The sequence below is a fragment of the Adelges cooleyi genome, unplaced genomic scaffold (assembly GCF_023614345.1).
Source record: "Adelges cooleyi isolate 19-005CV unplaced genomic scaffold, UGA_ACOO_1.1 ACOO_flye_CR_arks_rails_tigmint_CR_PRNA_38, whole genome shotgun sequence".
Classification (NCBI taxonomy): domain Eukaryota; kingdom Metazoa; phylum Arthropoda; class Insecta; order Hemiptera; family Adelgidae; genus Adelges; species Adelges cooleyi.
Window position 1 is genome coordinate 1,497,477 of NW_026096056.1, and position 19,485 is coordinate 1,516,961.

Sequence of the window (19,485 nt, forward strand, 5' to 3'; positions counted from 1 at the left end):
TGGAACAATATAGGAAAGCAAGTAAAAGGATATCAAGTATAGGAGTTTAGAGGTATTAGCTTCATTATATTACAGTAACTGTTAGCTCTATGCTTTTAAGCTATATTTTATAGCAGGTGACTTAATACAACTTTTATGGCCCAAAAACTAATAATTGTAATTTTGTGTAGTTAATATGCGAAAGTAGTGTAGATTTGGCGTAGAAAAAAAGACAAAAAAATATCTATTTTTGAAGTTTATTGATTTAAGACATTCAATTATTATAGTTCTGGAATAATTGTGATTGCTCCCTAATATGCTCTCAGCTTTTAAATAAAAATATATATATATTACATTTTGATAATTAAGCGCTTTATTATATTAAATTAATTTATAAGCAAAGCATTTTTGTTTTGAAAGAAAGTGGTATTAATTGATCTTTTCCCTAAAAAGTGGCTGAACATTTTTCTTTATTTAATTTTTTTCCTAACTAAAGTTTAGGAATTAAAATTAGACTTGTAGATATAACCAAGGTATACTGTATATTTTAAATCTATTACAAGTAAAAATGGTTTTATTTATTGTATTCGAACAGAAAAATAATTTACAGGGACAAAAAATACTGTGTAAAATTGAAAACAACAATTCGCATAAAGTTATAAAAACTAATAGTACCGACCTATATGGAACAAAATAAAAATAAGTTGTTTTTCAGTGAAATATTTTCGCATATGAAACATTCGTACAAATAAGAACAGTTACAACAAAAACAATAGAAGAAAATACAAAAACAATTTCGTTTCGACAGCAAATGAATAGATTTTCAACTGAAACGCTCGATAAAATATCTGTTAATATTTTATACTGCCAATTTAGAACAATTTAAAAAACAACCGGCTTGGTTAGGTAAGAGGTTGATGCAATGGTTGGAATTATTATTATACTTGCTAGAATTCGGAAAAGAACATACTATGCAAACGCCTGTTTAATATATTTATATGTGTATGTATATATATGAGTGTTTTTAGACTGAAGATTTTCTAAAATATTGACACATTTCCTAGCATAGGTATAATACATAGTATAGCTGTGTACATACATACACATTTTAAAGCTGTTAACGTCGTTGGTCAATTGTTCAATCTACTCAAAATCGGTTTTGAAAACTATTACTGAGATAATCAAATACAAACTGGGTTCAAAACCCGGTTTGAAAACATAGGTTAGATACATCATCGAAGGCGATTTTTTCCATACAAATCCATAGGTGTGATTAAGGCAGGGAGAGCCCATTTCTAGAATACCCTCCTAGTAGCTCAAAGGCTACATAATAAAATCTACCGTATTTTCTATAAACAGAAAATTATTTTTAAAAAATGTTTTACTTTTTAGCGGTTTTCGTATGTCACGAAAAAGAGTTATGATATAAATAGATATTTTGAAGTGAAAATAATATATTGACAATCTTGGTTGAACGGGTAATGGGAACAGCATGCTTACTTATTAGATATTGAACAAAATGTTCTTAAGTCAGAATTTATGGTAGCCAAAAACTGTTGTAAACGTTATAAGTTTGATTCCAGTGAACAGGTTTTGACCCAGCTTATGAAGTGACCGGTTTGTTGGAATTTTAGGCCTAAAAGTCTGCATAATTACACCAACTCAGGATGGTTAGATTTAAATTCTGAAAAAATATTTGAATTAATCGGCCACTTTTCTAGGTTAATGTAGAAATCGACTAATGATATTTCATTTAATATTGTGTTTAAATCCTATTTTATTTGCTCAAATTTGTCTTTGTGATGTAAATGAAACAGTCATTCAACAATCGACTTCCATAATATAACATGCATACATGCCTTCAAGGTAGTCGTTGAGCAATTGATATTTCCTAATTTGTATAAAATGCCTAATTTAGCATGTATGTTATATCACAATATTAATATAATCCACATTATTATCAAAACATTTATATTCATTTATAAATATTCCATAAGAGAAGGAATGTATTCTGTAAGTATAAAAATATAATTTTTTTTTATACATTTATAAAACTAATATCGGAATACTGACAATTGCCCTACAATTTTAATACTCAAGTAAAAAATGCATGGACCCAAAATATAATAATAATCAAAACCGTTTTAACATTGGAGACTTCAAATAATATAACTAGGTCGATGATAAAAGATGTTGTTTTTGTTTTCGAATATTTTCTTATTTAGGACATAGGTGTATGACTGTAACTGTTTGAACAAGCATACAAAACAACAAACCAAGACAAGTAGTCTTCTTATTTAAAATAAATAATACAAAGAAAATAATATTAAGAAAGTGAATATACAATTATTCAGAAAAGTAATGCTAAAGGTTTTAAATTTTGAATTTAAAAATAATATAGTAACATTATTCATGACCGGATGTAGACATTTTTAGGTGTTCTAAGAACAATTGTAGGAATATGGATAATAATAAAATATAATACAATACAAAAAAAATATATGTATTCATAATAATTTATAATTTGTTTTATTATTATATAAATAATAGTATATTATAAATGTATTTAAAATGTTTTAATTTCTGTAAATTCTGCCTAAGGTATACAACACATTTGTGTCTATATCGAGTATGTTTAACACAATGAAACTCCAAGGTCTTTTATATACTAACGCATTTAATAGTATGAAAAACATCTACACCATAAAGGAGCTTTTTTAAGTGTATTTTAATGGCTCATATTTTTTTCATACCGATACGAATTTAAGGTAAATAAAACGCAAAAAAAAAATATTACTTACCGTGTAATGTTAACGCATTTATAACGTACAACGAAAATTCAGGTCATAATATAAAACTTTACATTATATGGTTTCGAAACCCATATTTGGGCCTCAAAGAGCAATCCAGTGATCACAGATAAAAATACAAATATCGATAAGAGCATTGTACCTAATAACAATTATGTGCTTGAAAATGAATGTTTAGTTTAAGGGTGGATATGATTAGGGTTGCATTTGTTACATTTTTGTTCTAAATGTGGTATTCACTTTTTGTAATCTCTGGTGGAACCAGTTGACATTGACCATTTAATAAAACATTTCAATTAAACAATTTTTAGTTGTTGGGTAAAACTTCTCTTCTATATTGGAATCTATATAATGTAAAAGTGACTAAAGAATTAAATGCTCTCAGTTTGTTGTGCATTCACTGATTACATACTTAACATACTACAATACATTTAAATGACAATTACACATAGGGCTTTACACATTAAAGGACTTGCTTCCACAAGGAGTTGAACAAAAGTAAAAAAGAAAGCAGAGTTTAAACATTATGTTATCTTTATAAATTAGTCGCAAATATAAAATAGGTTTATTTATTATCCACAAATTACAAAGTAATAAATATTTACAACGTGCATTATTTTTTGCAAGCTTTAGAGGAACTACACTCATCGATTAATATGTCATCATACTCTACACTTTTTGTAATGTGCGATTCAATATTTAATACAGCGATACTGTTTATTTAATGCACTAAATGATCGCTCTGAAGAGCAGTTTGATACGGGACAACATAGATACATTCTCAGAGCAATATTTACATAAGGGTTTGAAGGGTCTTCAAATCCTTCATTTTTAATTGTTAGACACATCTCAATAATTGATTCACTAACAGAAGAATATGTACAAATCTGATGGCGCCTCTAAAAAATTGTCACTCAGAGCGACCGCCCCCCCTACCATTAAATACTTCACTGTCGTCTCTCTATATAAATGTATTGCTATTATAACCTATATATCGTTGTTAACAATATAATAAAATATTTTCAATGTCTATTTACTCACTCACACATAGCAACTTAGAAATTGACTACGATCAAAGTGTAATTTTTCCCTTTTTTGGGGGGATTTTCCTTAATAAAAAATAATTTTGATCACAGATTTTTTTGAGAAAATTGTATATGTTATAGTTCCATTCTAGATAATATACCTTAGGTCTAATTTTCCCGACCTAAATCCCTAAAACTTTGCTTTGAAATGTGAAATAAAGAAAAAAATTCTAGCTTTTCTATTGGAAACGGTTTAATTCCACACAAATTTGGAATTAGTTTGACTTGGTAGTTGTTAAATCTAAAAAATTGCCCCAACCAAATTTTTTTAAACTTTCAGCATTTTACCCAGGAGGAGGGAGGGTTGTGGAAATTTCGGGGTTTTCCTTGTGCGATTTTGTTGGTGAAACTTTTTAAATAGAAAATGCTAAGGTTATAAGATATCGAAAATATTTTCGAAAAAAATACACTTTTGCACACATGAGAATGTTTTAGTCATTATTTTTGCCATCAATAAATTTTCATACATTTAAGTAGAAAATACGTCGATCGAACGACAAAAACAATATATAAAATTGTCAATGTTCGAATTTCTCATTTTTTTTGGGCACAATTTAGTGTTACTTTTTACTTCGAAAATTCGAAAATGGCTATCGACGGATATTCTCAAAGGATAAATCCGTTACAATTTGGGTCGGGACTCGAGTTGGGCGAGCTGATTGATAAATTAACTTTTTAAAAAATTAATTAAAACCTTAAACTGGTACTTGAGAGTTCAAAACTTACTGGGGCCATTCTAAGGAGTATCCATAAAAATATTGGAAAGATTTGATAACTTTTTTTTTTAAGATTTAACATGTTATGTGTAAAAAAGAGTTCTACTCCAGACAAATTTTCACTAAAAGGTTCTAAAAACACAAAAAACCACTTGCGTCCCGCCGCAAGGGCAGGATTTAAATTTAACTCTCAAATAAATATTCCTCTCTAGAAATTTCAACTCGATTCGACCATTTTTCTTGAAATTATAGCCAGTAAAAGTTGAAACTCAAAAACTAGTATGGTATTTTTTTAAATTTTAACTGTAAAGAAGTGAGTTTTTTCAATTTTTACTCCCTTAAAGTTGCCAACTAGATAACATTTGCAATTTATAGAGTTGCTACTTGAAGGAATTGATCCAGTATTAAAAAAGTTACAATGCATATACAGACACAAAAAAAACCAAAATCATAATGCAAATATCTTTCAGATACCAGCTGTTGACCCTTACTCATTGCAATCTACAAACTTACAACCATAAAAACGAAATTCCCCCCTAAATTCTAATAAAAGACAGCCTTTTTTTAAATTAGTCAAAACTTGACTATAGCTTTAATCTCGAAAGTCTTTTAATATGCTTCTAATCGCCAGTAGTTAGAACCACGTGTCTTAAGAATTTACTAAGTAATGCTAATATTTAAGTAATGTTTTTGCGGTTTTATAATCAAACAAACCAAATACTGTTACTTTTAAAATGTCCATAGTGTTTAAAAAATGTACTTAAATAGCAACAATTGTGATAAAAATAAATTAGGATTAGAAGAAAGAAACCCGGAAGAATTTAGAACAATAGCATTATTCCAGTCACTAAAACTCATTCACAGTGCAAACTAATCAAAAAAAACAATTCCTGGTTGATAAAATCACTTTGGGAAAAAATGCATAAAATTGTTAATGTGATAATATTACCGCCGATAGTACATTTTATATATTAAAAATATATGTAGATATCGATAAATGCACTGTAAAGACAATGCAATTAAAATTAACCTATAACTATTGTACATAATTAGTAGGAATCATGATGCACCCTTGTAACAAGACTGCCACAACTCAAGTTCTAAGGAAATACAACTTAAAGATTCAACCTGCTCCCAAATGGTTAATTTTAACTTTGAAAGCTTTAATTTTAATACTTTTCAATTATTTTTTTGTTACCCGGTGCTTGTTATTTTAATTTCAAGCTACTTAGTTAAATCTCAGCCAGACACCACAATTTGAGGTTAAGGCTATTTAGCAATAGGGTTTAACGAACCAAACTACCAAATTTGTTTGTGGTGCCAGTTTACCATTTTAAATATTTTATAAGCCGTCATAAGAAATTTGGCAATTTTGTTTTTTTTTTTAGGTTATTAATATATTGCTACAAGACAAACAGTGGCTGTTTGTTATAACTTCACCAGTGTCATCTGGTTAAGAATTATTATCAAGTTGAAAGTTAAAGCGCCTCAAATCGATTCAAATTGGATTAATTCAATTTTAAGGATTTTAAGGAGGGGTGATTTTGCAATATCTTATAGCAATTTGTATGATTAATAAATATAAGCATTTATGGTAAACTGTTTTTTGTTTTTTAGCAAAATAGAATTTAATTGGTCTTTGAAGTCATTTCTAAGCACATTAAACATAAAATAACAACTACACCAACAATTTTTGCGCCAAATTTGTATTTATTTACAAAAAACATCATTTTTACGTCATAAGTTAAATGAAATATATCTTCTTCTTTTTTTTGCTGTACGTTTCAAATCGTATTTGCATTTAAAAATAAATAACCGCTGTAACAGACATGCTTATGCATGTGTGAAATTCGCTATAAAACACCAAAATATATTAGACGAGTATCACAATTTTTTGGTCTTACTTATTTGAAAGAGTAGAAAGTCATATTTTACAGCAACATGCACATCAAGATCAATGTTTTCCTATGTTCAATAATATGTATCCAACAGACATTGACAACATGGTCTGAAAAATTGTCAGAAGTATTTGGAGATGAGGTACCTATTTTTTTTTTAAATTAAAGCTATTGATATATTTTGGTTTATGTTGCTAACATAATTATTCAGTTTTTGTTGAAACACTAATAACGTATTTTCGTAAAAGGTAAATACGTATTTTCTATAAAGCACAAGATTAATGATATTTTTTTTTTTTGTGATTATTCCAACAGACAGCTCCAACTACCGCGCAGGTAATATTTTTTTTTTTTGCAACTGTCTAAAATTTACTAAAATAATTATCAGTTTTTTGTAACACTAATAAATACCATTTATGATATTTTTATAAGTAAAAAAAAATTTTTTTAAATACTTATGATAAAAAAAATGTATGTTTAAACATTTTCACGATTTAAATATCGATTCAATTTTTTTTTTTTTTTTGCTGTTTGGTTAAATATGAGTAATATTTAAAATTACATTTCAGGGGTTATACGATTTGTATGCGGCTATTGTTGAAAAATATCCAGATCAATCAGTAACACAAGATTTGACACAACTCTATTTCGATTCACTAGGTTATTCACCATTATATACCGACATGGTAACTCTATATTTAAACGGTATGTTGAAAAATCTCTATTGGCGTAAATAATGGAGGGGAGGGGGCAAAAGAAGCTTAAAAATTTTAAAAACTCTTAAAGCATCATTAAATTTCAATAAAAATTAATTGGGGTTGTTCCTGATTGATAGCTAACATTTTTTTAGAGCTTAAACGAGTTTAAAAGGATTTTACCTTTTTTAGCTCCACCTCTAGTTACGCAAATGAAAAACACAGCAAACTTTCAATAACATTTTTTAAATTTAGTTATTGGTCGAATATATTGACTTAAGCGGGACTAACACTAGCTAAGAAACAAGAGCCGTACTTTGGCTTCCTCGAGAGTTGCGGTCTTTATTGCAATACACTTATTGTTAAAGAATACTTAATGTTAATTAACTTAAGCTAACGAAAGAATATTTTAATATTTAATAGAAAAAACAATATCATTAATAAATAAATTAAATAATAATGGGAGAGATGATCTCTGTGTGGGACCCTTGTAAAGAATGGGCCAACGAAACCAATTATTATTTGTTTTTATTTTTTAATGTTATTGTTTAACTATAACTTAATTATATTATATTATTCCTCGCTTCTACTACAGCTTCTTAACTCTACATTTACTTTTCATTGTAGACATAATTTTTTTTTATATTTTAATCTGTACATTATTTTTGATATGCTGACGTATACTTGATAGAAAATGGTTCAGTGGTTTTTGGTTTAGTCAGGCGCGGATTCAGGAGGGGGGCGGTAGGGGCGGCTGCCCTCCCACCCCCACGTTGGCTATATCACAGTATTTGCTATTTTAATTTTGGGGCAGAGCTTTTGTTTTTTATTGTTCATAAATCAATTTTATGTAATATTACAAATAAAATCTCTATCAGAGTGAACGCAGACTAATATTCACACCGGCGGCCGAGGACCGCCATGTGTCTTCTTTTTTTTTTTTTGTCAAAAATAGAATCTGATTTTGTATTGTTTTGTCTACAAATATTATTAATTATCTTGTACCTGTCACTAGCTGCACAACCCGTAGGATTCAATACTTCAATAGGTCCTAATGTCTTATTGGATACTTCTTACTACTGAAACGTTTCTTTGAATTTTGATACACACTTAAAAAATTATTATACGTTATTGATTGTCGGAAGAAAGATTAAACGGACTGGCTTTATTGCACGCTCACCGCGATATTGTAATTGACCATGATGAAGTAATCGATATATTTGCCCAATCCAACAGAAAGCTGGATTTTATTATTTAACTATTTTTAAAAATGTTTTATTATACATGCGTATAAATTCGGTATCTTATATTTTGGTTACTTGTTGTTTTTTTCGTTTTTCAATAAAAATATTCGATGTACTTTAAAATAATATAGTGTACCACAAATTTTTCCAATAAAAAAAAAAGTATAATTATTATGCGTTTATATATATATACTTATAAATGCATTGCTAAACCGCCCCTCCCATTAACGTAAGCTGGATCCACGCCTGGGTTCAGTAGTCAAAGAACTAGGCTGTAAACAACGAAATTTACATGGTTTAAATGGGCAAACTGTGCTACTACAAAATATTTTGATTATAAAACTTTTATTAGTTACTATTGTATTATATAGTAACTGTACTAAAAGTGTAACTGAAAAATGTGCAAAGGTTGACAGAAAAAGAAAAGACTAACATATTTAAAAATAGGTTTTTTAATTAAGAGAAAATCAACGTTATTCCTATTTGAATTAGAGTAATCTTTAGTCGACAAGGCAATTCCATCATTTTTAAAAAACAGTCTCTTTCTTTATCAGACAACCTTTGTATATTTAAAAACTATATATACTTTGACAAATAAAATTCTTGATTTAGCTTTTAGCTAAAGGTATTACCATTAAAAACTTTTTAAAAAATCCATTGAAAGTGTGAAGCTTATGTGATATTTTATTTTAATAAGGGAATTTGTACATTTTAGATCAACCTCATACTGCAGAAGCATTTGTCAGTTGTTTGCAGCGAGGTGAGAGTGAGCTATTTTATCACACTGAGTTAAAAAAATGAAGCGAAAATTTTATCCCATCATTAACATTCACTTAACCAGTTTTTTTTTAATCTTTTGTTAAATAAAATTTCTTATTTAATTATTAATAAAAATATAAAACTAAATAAATTATCTCCCATGCCATAAAATTGTTACAACCCAATGTACAACAAATATCTTTCGGAAAAACAAATTAAACTTTTATTATGCTAATACACAATAATATTATTATTTTCTTATAAATAAGAATTTTTCTTTACTATTTAAAACGTACCTTTTTCAATTTTCTACTAAAAATCTTATTTTCGTGTAATAACCTGGACTCACTTATCTAAGCTATTAAGAATATTGTAGTTCTTCTTGACAATGAGTCGATGCAAGGAGATGGTTTTTTTAAAATAATAATCAAAAAACACTGAATACTTCTCAGATTAAATACTTTATAATGATGTTAAACAATTATAAGTGTACAAATAAAATAATAAAAACGACCACTTGACTAAAAATTCGTATGTTTTTAAAAAATAATACATTGAAATATGAATATAAAGTGTAACTACAAATAAAATTTGGTTTAAATTTTATAGTTGGTTATACAAACGTATGAATTACTTAAATATAAACATTTTATAATAATATTACGTTTAGTCGTGTACGTTATCTTATAATGCATAGTTTAAATTGAATACAATATGAATAAATTGGATTCAAGTTAAAATTTAATAATGGTTACATGTATTATACGATTTTACAAAGTGTACCGGGTGTTTGGTTAACTATGGACCAGTATAAGTCAAAAACTTAGAAGATATTTAACTTTTTTAAAATATTTTTTAAAATTATTTTATGGTTATTAGTTAGGACAAATCTAATATATTTTTGAAAAATATAACCCCAACCCTTATATGTTAAAACCGTATAAACTTGAGTTTTTTAAATAGTAACGTTTAATTAACTTTTTGAATTATGAACTTCAAATCTATACAGATGGCCTTAATTGAAGCAAATGGAAAAGTTAGTTGTCGTTTCACCCTAAATGACTTACGTGATTTTGAAACTACTCAGAAATATACGAATGAAGCCAGCCGGGTTTCAAAATCACTTCTAATATTAGTCACTTAAGCATTCGCATGTGTACGTATGTACGTAACTGGAAATCTATGTTGTATATTCACTTTTTGCAAATAAGAGTTCTATTTCAGACAAATTTTCAACTAAAAGGTCCTAAAAACCCAAAAAACAACTTGCATCCCACCGCAAGGGGTGGGAAATGGGTCTAACTTAAATTTAAATATCAATTAAATATTCCTTTCTAGAAATTTCCACTCGATTCGACCATTTTTCTCGAAATTATAGCCAGTAAAAGTTGAAACTCAAAAACTAGTATGGTATTTTTTTAAATTTTAACTGTAAAAAAATGAACTTTTTCCATTTTTACTCCCTTAAAGTTGCCAACTAGATAACATTTGCGATTTATAGAGTTGCTACTCGAAGGAATTGATTCAGTATGAAAAAAGTTACAGTGCATACATGGACACAAAAAAAACCTACATCATAATGCAAATATATTTCAGATAACAGCTGTTGACCCTTAATCATTGCAAATTACAAACTTGCAACTATAAAAACGAAAGTTCTAAGGAAAAACAACTTTTTTTTTTAATTAGTCAAAACTTGACTATAGCTATAATCCCGAAAGTCTTTTCATATGCTTCTAATCGCCAGTAGTTAGAATCACGTGTCTTAAAAATGTACTAATTAATGCTTAATTTAAAAAAATATTCCATCTCGTAGTGTTAATAAAATAGATAATGAAGTATACAATTGTGACTAGCCAAAAAATACTTGTTTTCACCGAGATGTACCCACTTTTCTTGCGCAGGCAAAAAAAACAAATTTTTTGAATCTGTCTACAAATTATATCCATATTTATCAGACAATAACTGAATATTTATTACTGTAATTATTTTCTGCGAGTTTCTGGAAAAACGGGAGGAATTTAATTTAAAACTTTGAAAACATAAAAAAACCTATAATTAGTATCATTTTGTCCTAAATTTTGATTTTGCGGTTTGATAATCAAACAAACCAAATACTGTTACTTTTAAAATGTCCATAGTGTTTAAAACATTTACTTAAATAGCAACAATTGTGATAAAAATAAGTCCAGTCACTAAAGCTCATTCACAGAGCAACCTAATAACAAAAACAATTCCTGGTTGATAAAATCACTTTGGGAAAAAATGCATAAAATTGTTAACGTGATATTACCGCCGATAGTACATTTTATATATTAAAAAAAAATAGGTATTGATAAAAGACCTGTAAAGACAATGCACTTAAAATTAACCTATAACAATTGCATATAATTAGTAGGAATCATGTCGCACCCTTGGAGCAAGACTGCCACAACTCAAATTCTGAGGAAATACAACTTAAAGATTCAACCAGCTTTCAAATGGTTAATTTTAACTTTAAAAGCTTTAATTTTAATACTTTTCAATTATTTTTTTGTTACCCGGTGCTTGTTATTTTAATTTCATGCTACTTAGTTAAATCTCAGCCAGACACCACAATTTGAGGTTACGGCTATTTAACAATAGGGTTTAACAAACCAAAATGCCAAAATTTTTTTGTTGTGCCAGTTTACCATTTAAAATTTTTAAAAGTCGTAATGAGAAATGTGTCAATTTTGTTTTTCTTTTTAGATTATTAATATATTGCTACAAGACAAAATGTGTTAGTTAGTTATTATTTCACCAGTGTCATCTGGTTAAGAATTATTATCAAGTTGAAAGTTAAAACGTCTCAAATCGAAATGAGACAGTCTTGATTTACTATGCTTATGTATAAAAAACTGTAGCAGTATTATATTTTTTTCAACCTAAAAAACCAAGAAATGTATTACAGAAACGTTGGTTAGGTTAGGTTAGGTTGTCTGGCCGGACACGAGGGCATTTGTTCCCTTAACCTTTTTTTTTTTCATCTACCTATTAAATTATGATAAAGACAATTTTGATCGATATACCATTGCATAAAAAAAAAATGTAGATTGTAAATTTTACAATTTGCACGCCATGAAATAAAAAAACTTTTTAGACCCTTAGGAAAAGTTTTATGTCTTTCCGGTCGTTATTTTGCTGAATTAATTTCTTATTACTACATTTTGCACATCGAGAAAGAAAAGAAAATGATAAATCGTTGTAAAGCAAACATCCAATATATTAATACACGAGTAGTTTCGAGTATATTACGAAAACATGTTTATCTACTATTTTCGATAAATCAAAATACAGCAGAAAAAATAATATTTCACTCCATCCTTCATGCCGTCCTTAATTTTAATGTTTAATAACTCCCAAAGTAATTAGCCAAAACTGGTTATCGACCGGTATACTATACAGAAAATAGTTCTCAGTTTAAATAGTAAATTAAATATGTACACAAGTTACTATTTAAGTTTTTAATAGTTGATAGGCTTATGGAAAATAATAAAAAAAAAGGTTAATGTCTAGTATTTTCATAATATTGTAAAATATGATAACCAAAAATGTTTTCAAAAAAGAAATACTACAAAATTGCAATTATTCTAAAGCGTACTCATTCCGTCTTTAAACCACGACGAAAACATTCGGTTTGAGTTCAGTACAACTTTTTTTATCAATTTTACAAATACTATTGCTGCTTCGTGTTCCGCTCAATTTGAAAATATTTAAAACGGCAGAGAACGTAAAAGATGGTGGACAATTTTCATCAAATTAGGGGTTCCGTTTTAGGCCAATACGAACCAATAAGTCATTAATGATAAGACCATTGCATAGGTGTATAAATTATTTTAATAATTGGTAGAGAGTGAGGATTTTGTATAATTTCGCACATTGGCGCATGTGTTTCAAAAGTTACACCGAGTTCAAAAGTAAATAAAGATTTATATGTACGATTTACAATGGAAGTATTATTTATCGAATTCTCGCCTAAGCATTTACTCGAAAACACAATATTTTTACTATAGAAAAACACTTGGGTTGTTCGATGTGCGTTCCCATTTCCACTGTTTACATAAATTGAAATAAGCGAATCGACAAATTCAAGGGCCTAAGAAATTCATGGTCAACCCGACTTATTGACGATTTTCTTGAATAATAAAAAAAAAACAATTTACATGAATAGTTTTTGGTGTTTTTTGTAATACAATGTTACTTCAAGGTCATTGTGATTTTTCCCCCTTCGGTAAGAGGATTTTAGGGAGGGGTGATTTTGCAATATCTTATAGCAACTTGCATGAATAATAAATTTAGACATTTATGTTAATCTATTTTTGGTTTTTTAGTAGAATAGAATTTGATTGGACTTTGAAGTTTATAATATAAATTAAAAGAGCCGTAGTTTTTTAACAAGTTGGATTATTATTATTTTTACTTTTATAATATACTTTTATAATAGTCGCGTTTGCATTAATCGAAGTAATTGTTAAACGCCAAAGCAGTTCACTAAACTGCCTTAATCTACTATGCAAGGTTCCACTCGAAACCAACTCGTTTACAACCACTCTACTAGTAAACAAAATATTATGATACCGACCGTTGGGTCCTAACCTAATCCAACACGGGTCGATGTTACCAACCGACAGTTATTAGCGTCTGTTCGTTTCTCACATCTGGTACACCATGTTTGTAATTAGTCCAGTATTAAAATAGTAACAGTGTATACAGATAAAAAAAGGCCCACGTCAGAGTAAAACCAATACCTTCGCCGTTCAGCATCGAAGCTAACACTGAGTTGGGAGGGGTCTAAAAATTAAAAATTTTGAAAAATTGAGATCACATTTCTTATCAAGCCCTATAAGATATTGAGTGGCTCATGATAAAAAAAATCACCCTGTATATATATATATATATATATTGATGTCATGGAATGTTTAATAAATATAATATGTATGGCGTTGCAATACACAAATTTCTAACCGTTTTTTGTAAACTAAAAAAAAAACACAACATCGATATGTTTGTACGGTTTTTATACAACAAATGTACTTGTGTACTTGTTTATATGCTTGTGCAAATATGCAATTTAAAAGCCACACCTAAAAAATTCAATAGTCATCAAATTTGTTATGTACTCGTTTAACTGTATTTTTTTTTTCCAACGCCCTATAAAACAGGCATTCAAAGGTGGTAAAATTCATTCGTTCTGTCTGAAAGTTTAACCTCAGCTTTTAACTCAAAGAATTACACGATGATTTTCAAGTTGTCTATTGTAGTAATATATTTTATCGTAGCTGCTAGCTGTATGGACACCCAAACTGAACGTCCACCGAAATCTCCCGAAGAGGTAACTTATACTATTATTTTAAAGCTATTAGATTTTTGTAAACAAAAACTTAATAGCTTTAAATAATTATTTAATATTTTCTGAAACATTTAAAGTTGAAGTTTTTACTTAATACCCTTTCTTATCTAGTAAACTATTATTATTTTTGCTTAAGAACTAAAAATTTAAATTCTTGCCATAAATATTTATAACCAAAATAACATTTTACTGTTGTTTGTTGAAAAATTCATTTTTTTGTTATTGCTATATTAGATTTAAGTAAGAATCGTAAATAAATAATCTGAGTAAATTCATTCATATAATAAATGTTTTACTTTTTTAGCCACGGATTTTTTGAATAATACATCCGAACGTAATAGATAATGTATTCTTAATAAAAGAAAAAAAATATTTTAGTCAATTCGGAATAATTTTGTATAAGCTTTGCTTAAGTGTTTGAACTTAAGTGCTTGCGGTGTATGCTTATAATCATAATTTTTTCAACAGCTCAAGTATATTCGTGTTACCAATAAAACCAATACTTTAAATAATACAATTATTTTTTAGTTTGGGTAATATAATATTAAATCTTGTAATAATGCGACATATACCCGCATATACGCTATTACAATTCAAATATTTTCTAAATTAAAAAAAAAAAAAATAATAACTATAAAAAAATAACAACCATATGTTAGGTTTAACTTTTTTCGAGGATCGAGTAAAATAAATATGTATATTTATTTTCAATAAAAAAATATAATAATTAAATTATTACATTTTTCTTTTCAACAAAATAAAATACATAAAAAAGATTTTTAGTTTTATTTATATTAGATTAATAAAAACAATTTTGTTATTGCTTGTTAATTAGCAAGTAAGTTATAGGTCTATTTAATATCTGTGCGAATTAAAATTTGAAAATCGAATTTTTTATGTAATTAAACTTATATTCATAAAAAATTTTCAGGTTATAAAAGAATCGTTCCAAGATTGTTTAAAATGGACGAACAATGGCACGGTACCCACAACAGGACATATATTAACCTTGGAACTGTTAATCCGTTATTTGGGTGGTCACTCTGATAATGAGATTACGGTCATTGAAGATTACTTTAATGCGAATCCAACCGAAATAAAAAATATAAGTAAACATTAACGTCATAGTATTATATTATTTTAGTTGCAAAACTGTAAAGCAAATGGTTTAACGGAAGTATTTTCTTTCACAATTATTTAAATTAAAATACCTAAGCCTGAATTTTTTTATTAACAACACAAATTATTAATCATTCGGTGTTATCGAACAGCGTATGAGCCTTAAAAGTGTTTAACAATTAATGTGCGGAATATGTGAAAAGTGACAAAAAAATATATCATACACATAATTTGTAATATAATACAAATTAGGACCCAAAAATACGCTCAAAATGATAAAAAAAAATACAATAGGCCCCTTAGCCCTGACACAAATTTAGATTTATATAAAAACACATCGTTGTAAAAACAATACATTTTCAGCTAAAACAAGTTATTTTATCGATAACTGAGGTTATAATATTTAAATTCTAATTCTAAATTTTTCTTTTTTTAGCAAGCGGTATAAATCAGGAAATATATGGTGCCATTTTAAAATTATTTTGCGAAAGAGAATACCCTGAACTGACATTCGAAAGATGCGGTGAAACAAAAAAGAATGCAGGGATAATACGGTCTCTTGAAGAGTCGAAACGTGTTGCCCCAGGATATTCAAGCTATACAATAATTGATGGAAAATTTGATATTAGTATTTAAAGAAAAGGTTACATGAAAAAAAAATTATCTGATAATTTAAAGTTATAATAATAAAATGTATAAAATAGCTAAACTATTATTGGTTTGAAAATCATAAAAAATGTTATTAAAATTATAATATGTCAAAAATACGAGAATATAATATTTATCCAAAATATAAAATCATTGAATTTTTTTTTTCAAGTATAAAGTGTCATAAAGGTAATGCGAACAGTACAAGTTAATTGTGTGTTATAATACATTTCACTGAGTATTGTGACAAGTTTATCGGATAAACTGATGTCGTTTTAGAAAAATAAAAAGTACCAGATATGTCCTACAACAGGACAACTTTAAATAAAAGTTGTTAGCTTGTGTAATTAATACGCGAAAGTAGTGTGGAACCAGGTATAGAATAAAAGAGACAAAAATTAACTATAATAGTAATTGAATTAAAGTGTCATACCTATTTGACTTAAGTATGAGAGTTGTGACTATGAATCTCACCAAGTCAAAATTGAAGTATAAAACATGTTAGAGAGATTAGTGATGAACGTTAATACATATACCTATTAAAATAGAACTGATCGAACAGTGGAATTGATAATTTAACGATAATAATATTTATTATAATAATATACAACATAAACAAGTGTTTACCTCTTATATATTTTTGATAAATATAATAAGTTTGACTAACAATAATAATATCATATATTATAAGTTACTGTTTTTTTTTTTGTAGAATAGTGTTAAAATTATGTAAAATATTAAACAACAATTAGATACCTAACAATTGTAAAACATATTTCAGAAATGATAGAAGATAGTAGTATGGCTAAAAACAAATAACATCATATTCAATTTTCTTTTTTTTGCTATACGTTACATATTGCCATTTTCTGTATCGATGGCTTAGTGCACACTTGTTATAAGTCACAAAATTGAAATTGTTCAGGAGAGCCAAAAGAAGTTTTCACTTGTTTTTAATTCACATAACGTAATATTTAATCAAATTATTATCTATACATAGAAATTTCCTTTAAAATACAAGTAGTTTTAATTCATGTAAGTTGAATTCGTGTAATATTTTTTTTTGTTATTAAATGATTTGTCATTTTTTGAAAAATGATGTGGACTTATAATAAGTAACTAAATCAATTTAGATAGGAATGGGCTCGTAATGAATAAGTGGACTTGTTACTTTTTTCACAATTACTTTTTTTAACAGTTTACTATATTATTTTATTTCCATAAAAAAATTCATTACAAAATTAATTTTTAGGTCTTCATATCAGACTATAATAACAAAAATAATTATGTTACCTTAACATATTATAACATTTTAACATAGTAAAAATAACAAATGTTTTATCATAAAATATTAACATTTGATAATTTGTTATCATACTAATACTGTGGAATGGACACTCAAACAGCTTATCAGTTTGTTAACTATTTTCTTGATGCTTTCAAAACGCTGGAAAAATTAAAAACAAAATATCACTGACCTTATTTCAATAATGATCAATTATAATAAGTCCACTGCTTCATAGTTAATAATTATGCTCAAATATTATAAGCCTGTTGACAAAAATATTTTAACTGCACACATATAACAAGTCCGTACATATAATAAGTGTGCAGTTAATAATTGAAGTATAAAAAATCAAATGTATTCAAGTCCGGACTTGTGATATAAGTGCAGTCTAATAACTATACTTTTATAAAAGTTCAAGGACTTAACATCTTAAGTTGAAGAGTTATTACATTTGAGCAAAAACCATAATAGGTAATTGCCATTCATGATAAGTGAAAATGTTAAATATCACAATAAATATAAGTTATAGAATTATGCCTCGTATATAAAAAATTAAGAGAATTCAAATTTCTATTCATTGATATCAATAAGTGTATTTTGGAAAAAAGTGGACTTTTTCCACAATTGTGCACTGAGCCATCGGTATAATGTACTCGGGATTAAGTAAAAATGTATTTTATGATAAATCAAATGATATAGCGCAGTTGAAAAAAATATTATTGTTTAATCGACAAAACAATGCGATAATTTTTTCTGAGTTAATATCATTTAACATTTAATTGAATTATATATTTACTGGAAATCATCATATTACAAGGTTTTGGATACATAAGAGTTTTAACTCCAGACAAAATTTTAGCTAAAAAGTTCTAAACTTACGGCTAAATAACACAAAAAAGCTTGCAGCCCCGTGGGAAGGTTGGTTAGGTGGTTGGAGGGGTGGGAAATGGGTATAATTTGAATTTGAGACTAATGATGTATAGGAGAATATCAAGTAAATATTTCTTATGAATTTCAACTTCATCTGACCCTTTTTCTCAAAATTAGAGCCAGTAAAAGTTGAAACTTTAATTTCAATTATACCCAATTCAATACCAGAAAGAAAAATTTTGTGATCTATAGAGATCTGTTTAAATTTTATATTGCAAATTGAGAACCATTTTCAAAAAATACTGGCCATAATTACGGGTTTGATAATAAAAACCAAGAACAAAAAAATGATAAGCAGTATGGTGCAATGTTAAAAAAAAACCGAAATGTATTTAACAAATAATAGAGTATTTAATACAATTTTTCTATTAGTCCCCCAAAAAAAAAAATTACTGTTAAAAAGTAATCAGTACATCATATAAATAATAACGGCCTTTGTCATGACTGAGAAGTTATATTTTATAACTATTAACAGATTTCTAAATACGTATAGAAAGAGAAATTATTTTTGGATACCCACATCAAGTATTTTTCAATTAAACTACTTTTCATTTACCGATATTATTTTCAATAAATTGTCAAAAAATAAACAATTATGTTCTTGGTGTGTAGCTTCTATAATGGCCAAAAGTTTGAGTTATTTGAGACTGGTGTATATTTTTTAATAATTATTATTTCGGCTCAATATGGCTGATGCAATGGCTGGAATTATTATTATACTTGCTGGAATTCGGGAAAGAACATACTATGCAAACGCGATGTATATAATATGTAATATGTATATATCAAGTGTTTTTATACTGAAGACTACAAAAATATTGTCACATTTCCTAGCGTAGGTATAGTACACTATGTATAGTTGTTATTGAATTGCTATATAGTATATGTATAGCTTGTATAGCTATTTATTGAACACATTTTAAAGCGGTTAACGTCGTGTAGG

At 27.5% G+C, this 19,485-nt stretch overlaps 2 protein-coding genes across 3 annotated transcripts; both read left to right on the forward strand.

The window, feature by feature from the left end:
- Positions 1 to 6,476: 6,476 nt before the first annotated feature.
- Positions 6,477 to 9,544, forward strand: LOC126841248 (uncharacterized). Of its 2 annotated transcripts, none has more exons than XM_050577584.1 (4): positions 6,477 to 6,630; positions 6,804 to 6,824; positions 7,058 to 7,193; positions 9,143 to 9,544. In XM_050577584.1, exons 1-4 carry the CDS (start codon positions 6,532 to 6,534, stop codon positions 9,226 to 9,228), a joined length of 342 nt encoding a protein of 113 aa, XP_050433541.1. In that variant the 5' UTR covers positions 6,477 to 6,531; the 3' UTR covers positions 9,229 to 9,544. The 2 variants fall into 2 exon arrangements, with proteins under 2 accessions (XP_050433541.1, XP_050433542.1); XM_050577585.1 differs by having other exon boundaries at positions 7,058 to 7,148.
- A 4,870-nt stretch (positions 9,545 to 14,414) lies between these two features.
- LOC126841242 (uncharacterized) lies at positions 14,415 to 16,474 on the forward strand. Its single transcript, XM_050577580.1, has 3 exons — positions 14,415 to 14,539; positions 15,489 to 15,666; positions 16,113 to 16,474. The coding sequence occupies exons 1-3, from the start codon at positions 14,444 to 14,446 to the stop codon at positions 16,310 to 16,312; spliced, it is 474 nt and encodes a 157-aa protein (XP_050433537.1). The 5' UTR covers positions 14,415 to 14,443; the 3' UTR covers positions 16,313 to 16,474.
- The last annotated feature ends 3,011 nt before the right edge of the window (positions 16,475 to 19,485 follow it).

Bases quoted from the DNA above. Each gene is read 5' to 3' on its own strand.
- LOC126841248 (XM_050577584.1), top strand. From the start codon at position 6,532: ATGCACATCAAGATCAATGTTTTCCTATGTTCAATAATATGTATCCAA. The intron at 6,631-6,803 runs GTACCTATTTTT...TTATTCCAACAG, and splicing joins CAGAAGTATTTGGAGATGAG to ACAGCTCCAACTACCGCGCA. The intron at 6,825-7,057 runs GTAATATTTTTT...ATTACATTTCAG, and splicing joins CAGCTCCAACTACCGCGCAG to GGGTTATACGATTTGTATGC.
- LOC126841242 (XM_050577580.1), top strand. From the start codon at position 14,444: ATGATTTTCAAGTTGTCTATTGTAGTAATATATTTTATCGTAGCTGCT. The intron at 14,540-15,488 runs GTAACTTATACT...AAAAATTTTCAG, and splicing joins CACCGAAATCTCCCGAAGAG to GTTATAAAAGAATCGTTCCA. The intron at 15,667-16,112 runs GTAAACATTAAC...TTCTTTTTTTAG, and splicing joins AACCGAAATAAAAAATATAA to CAAGCGGTATAAATCAGGAA.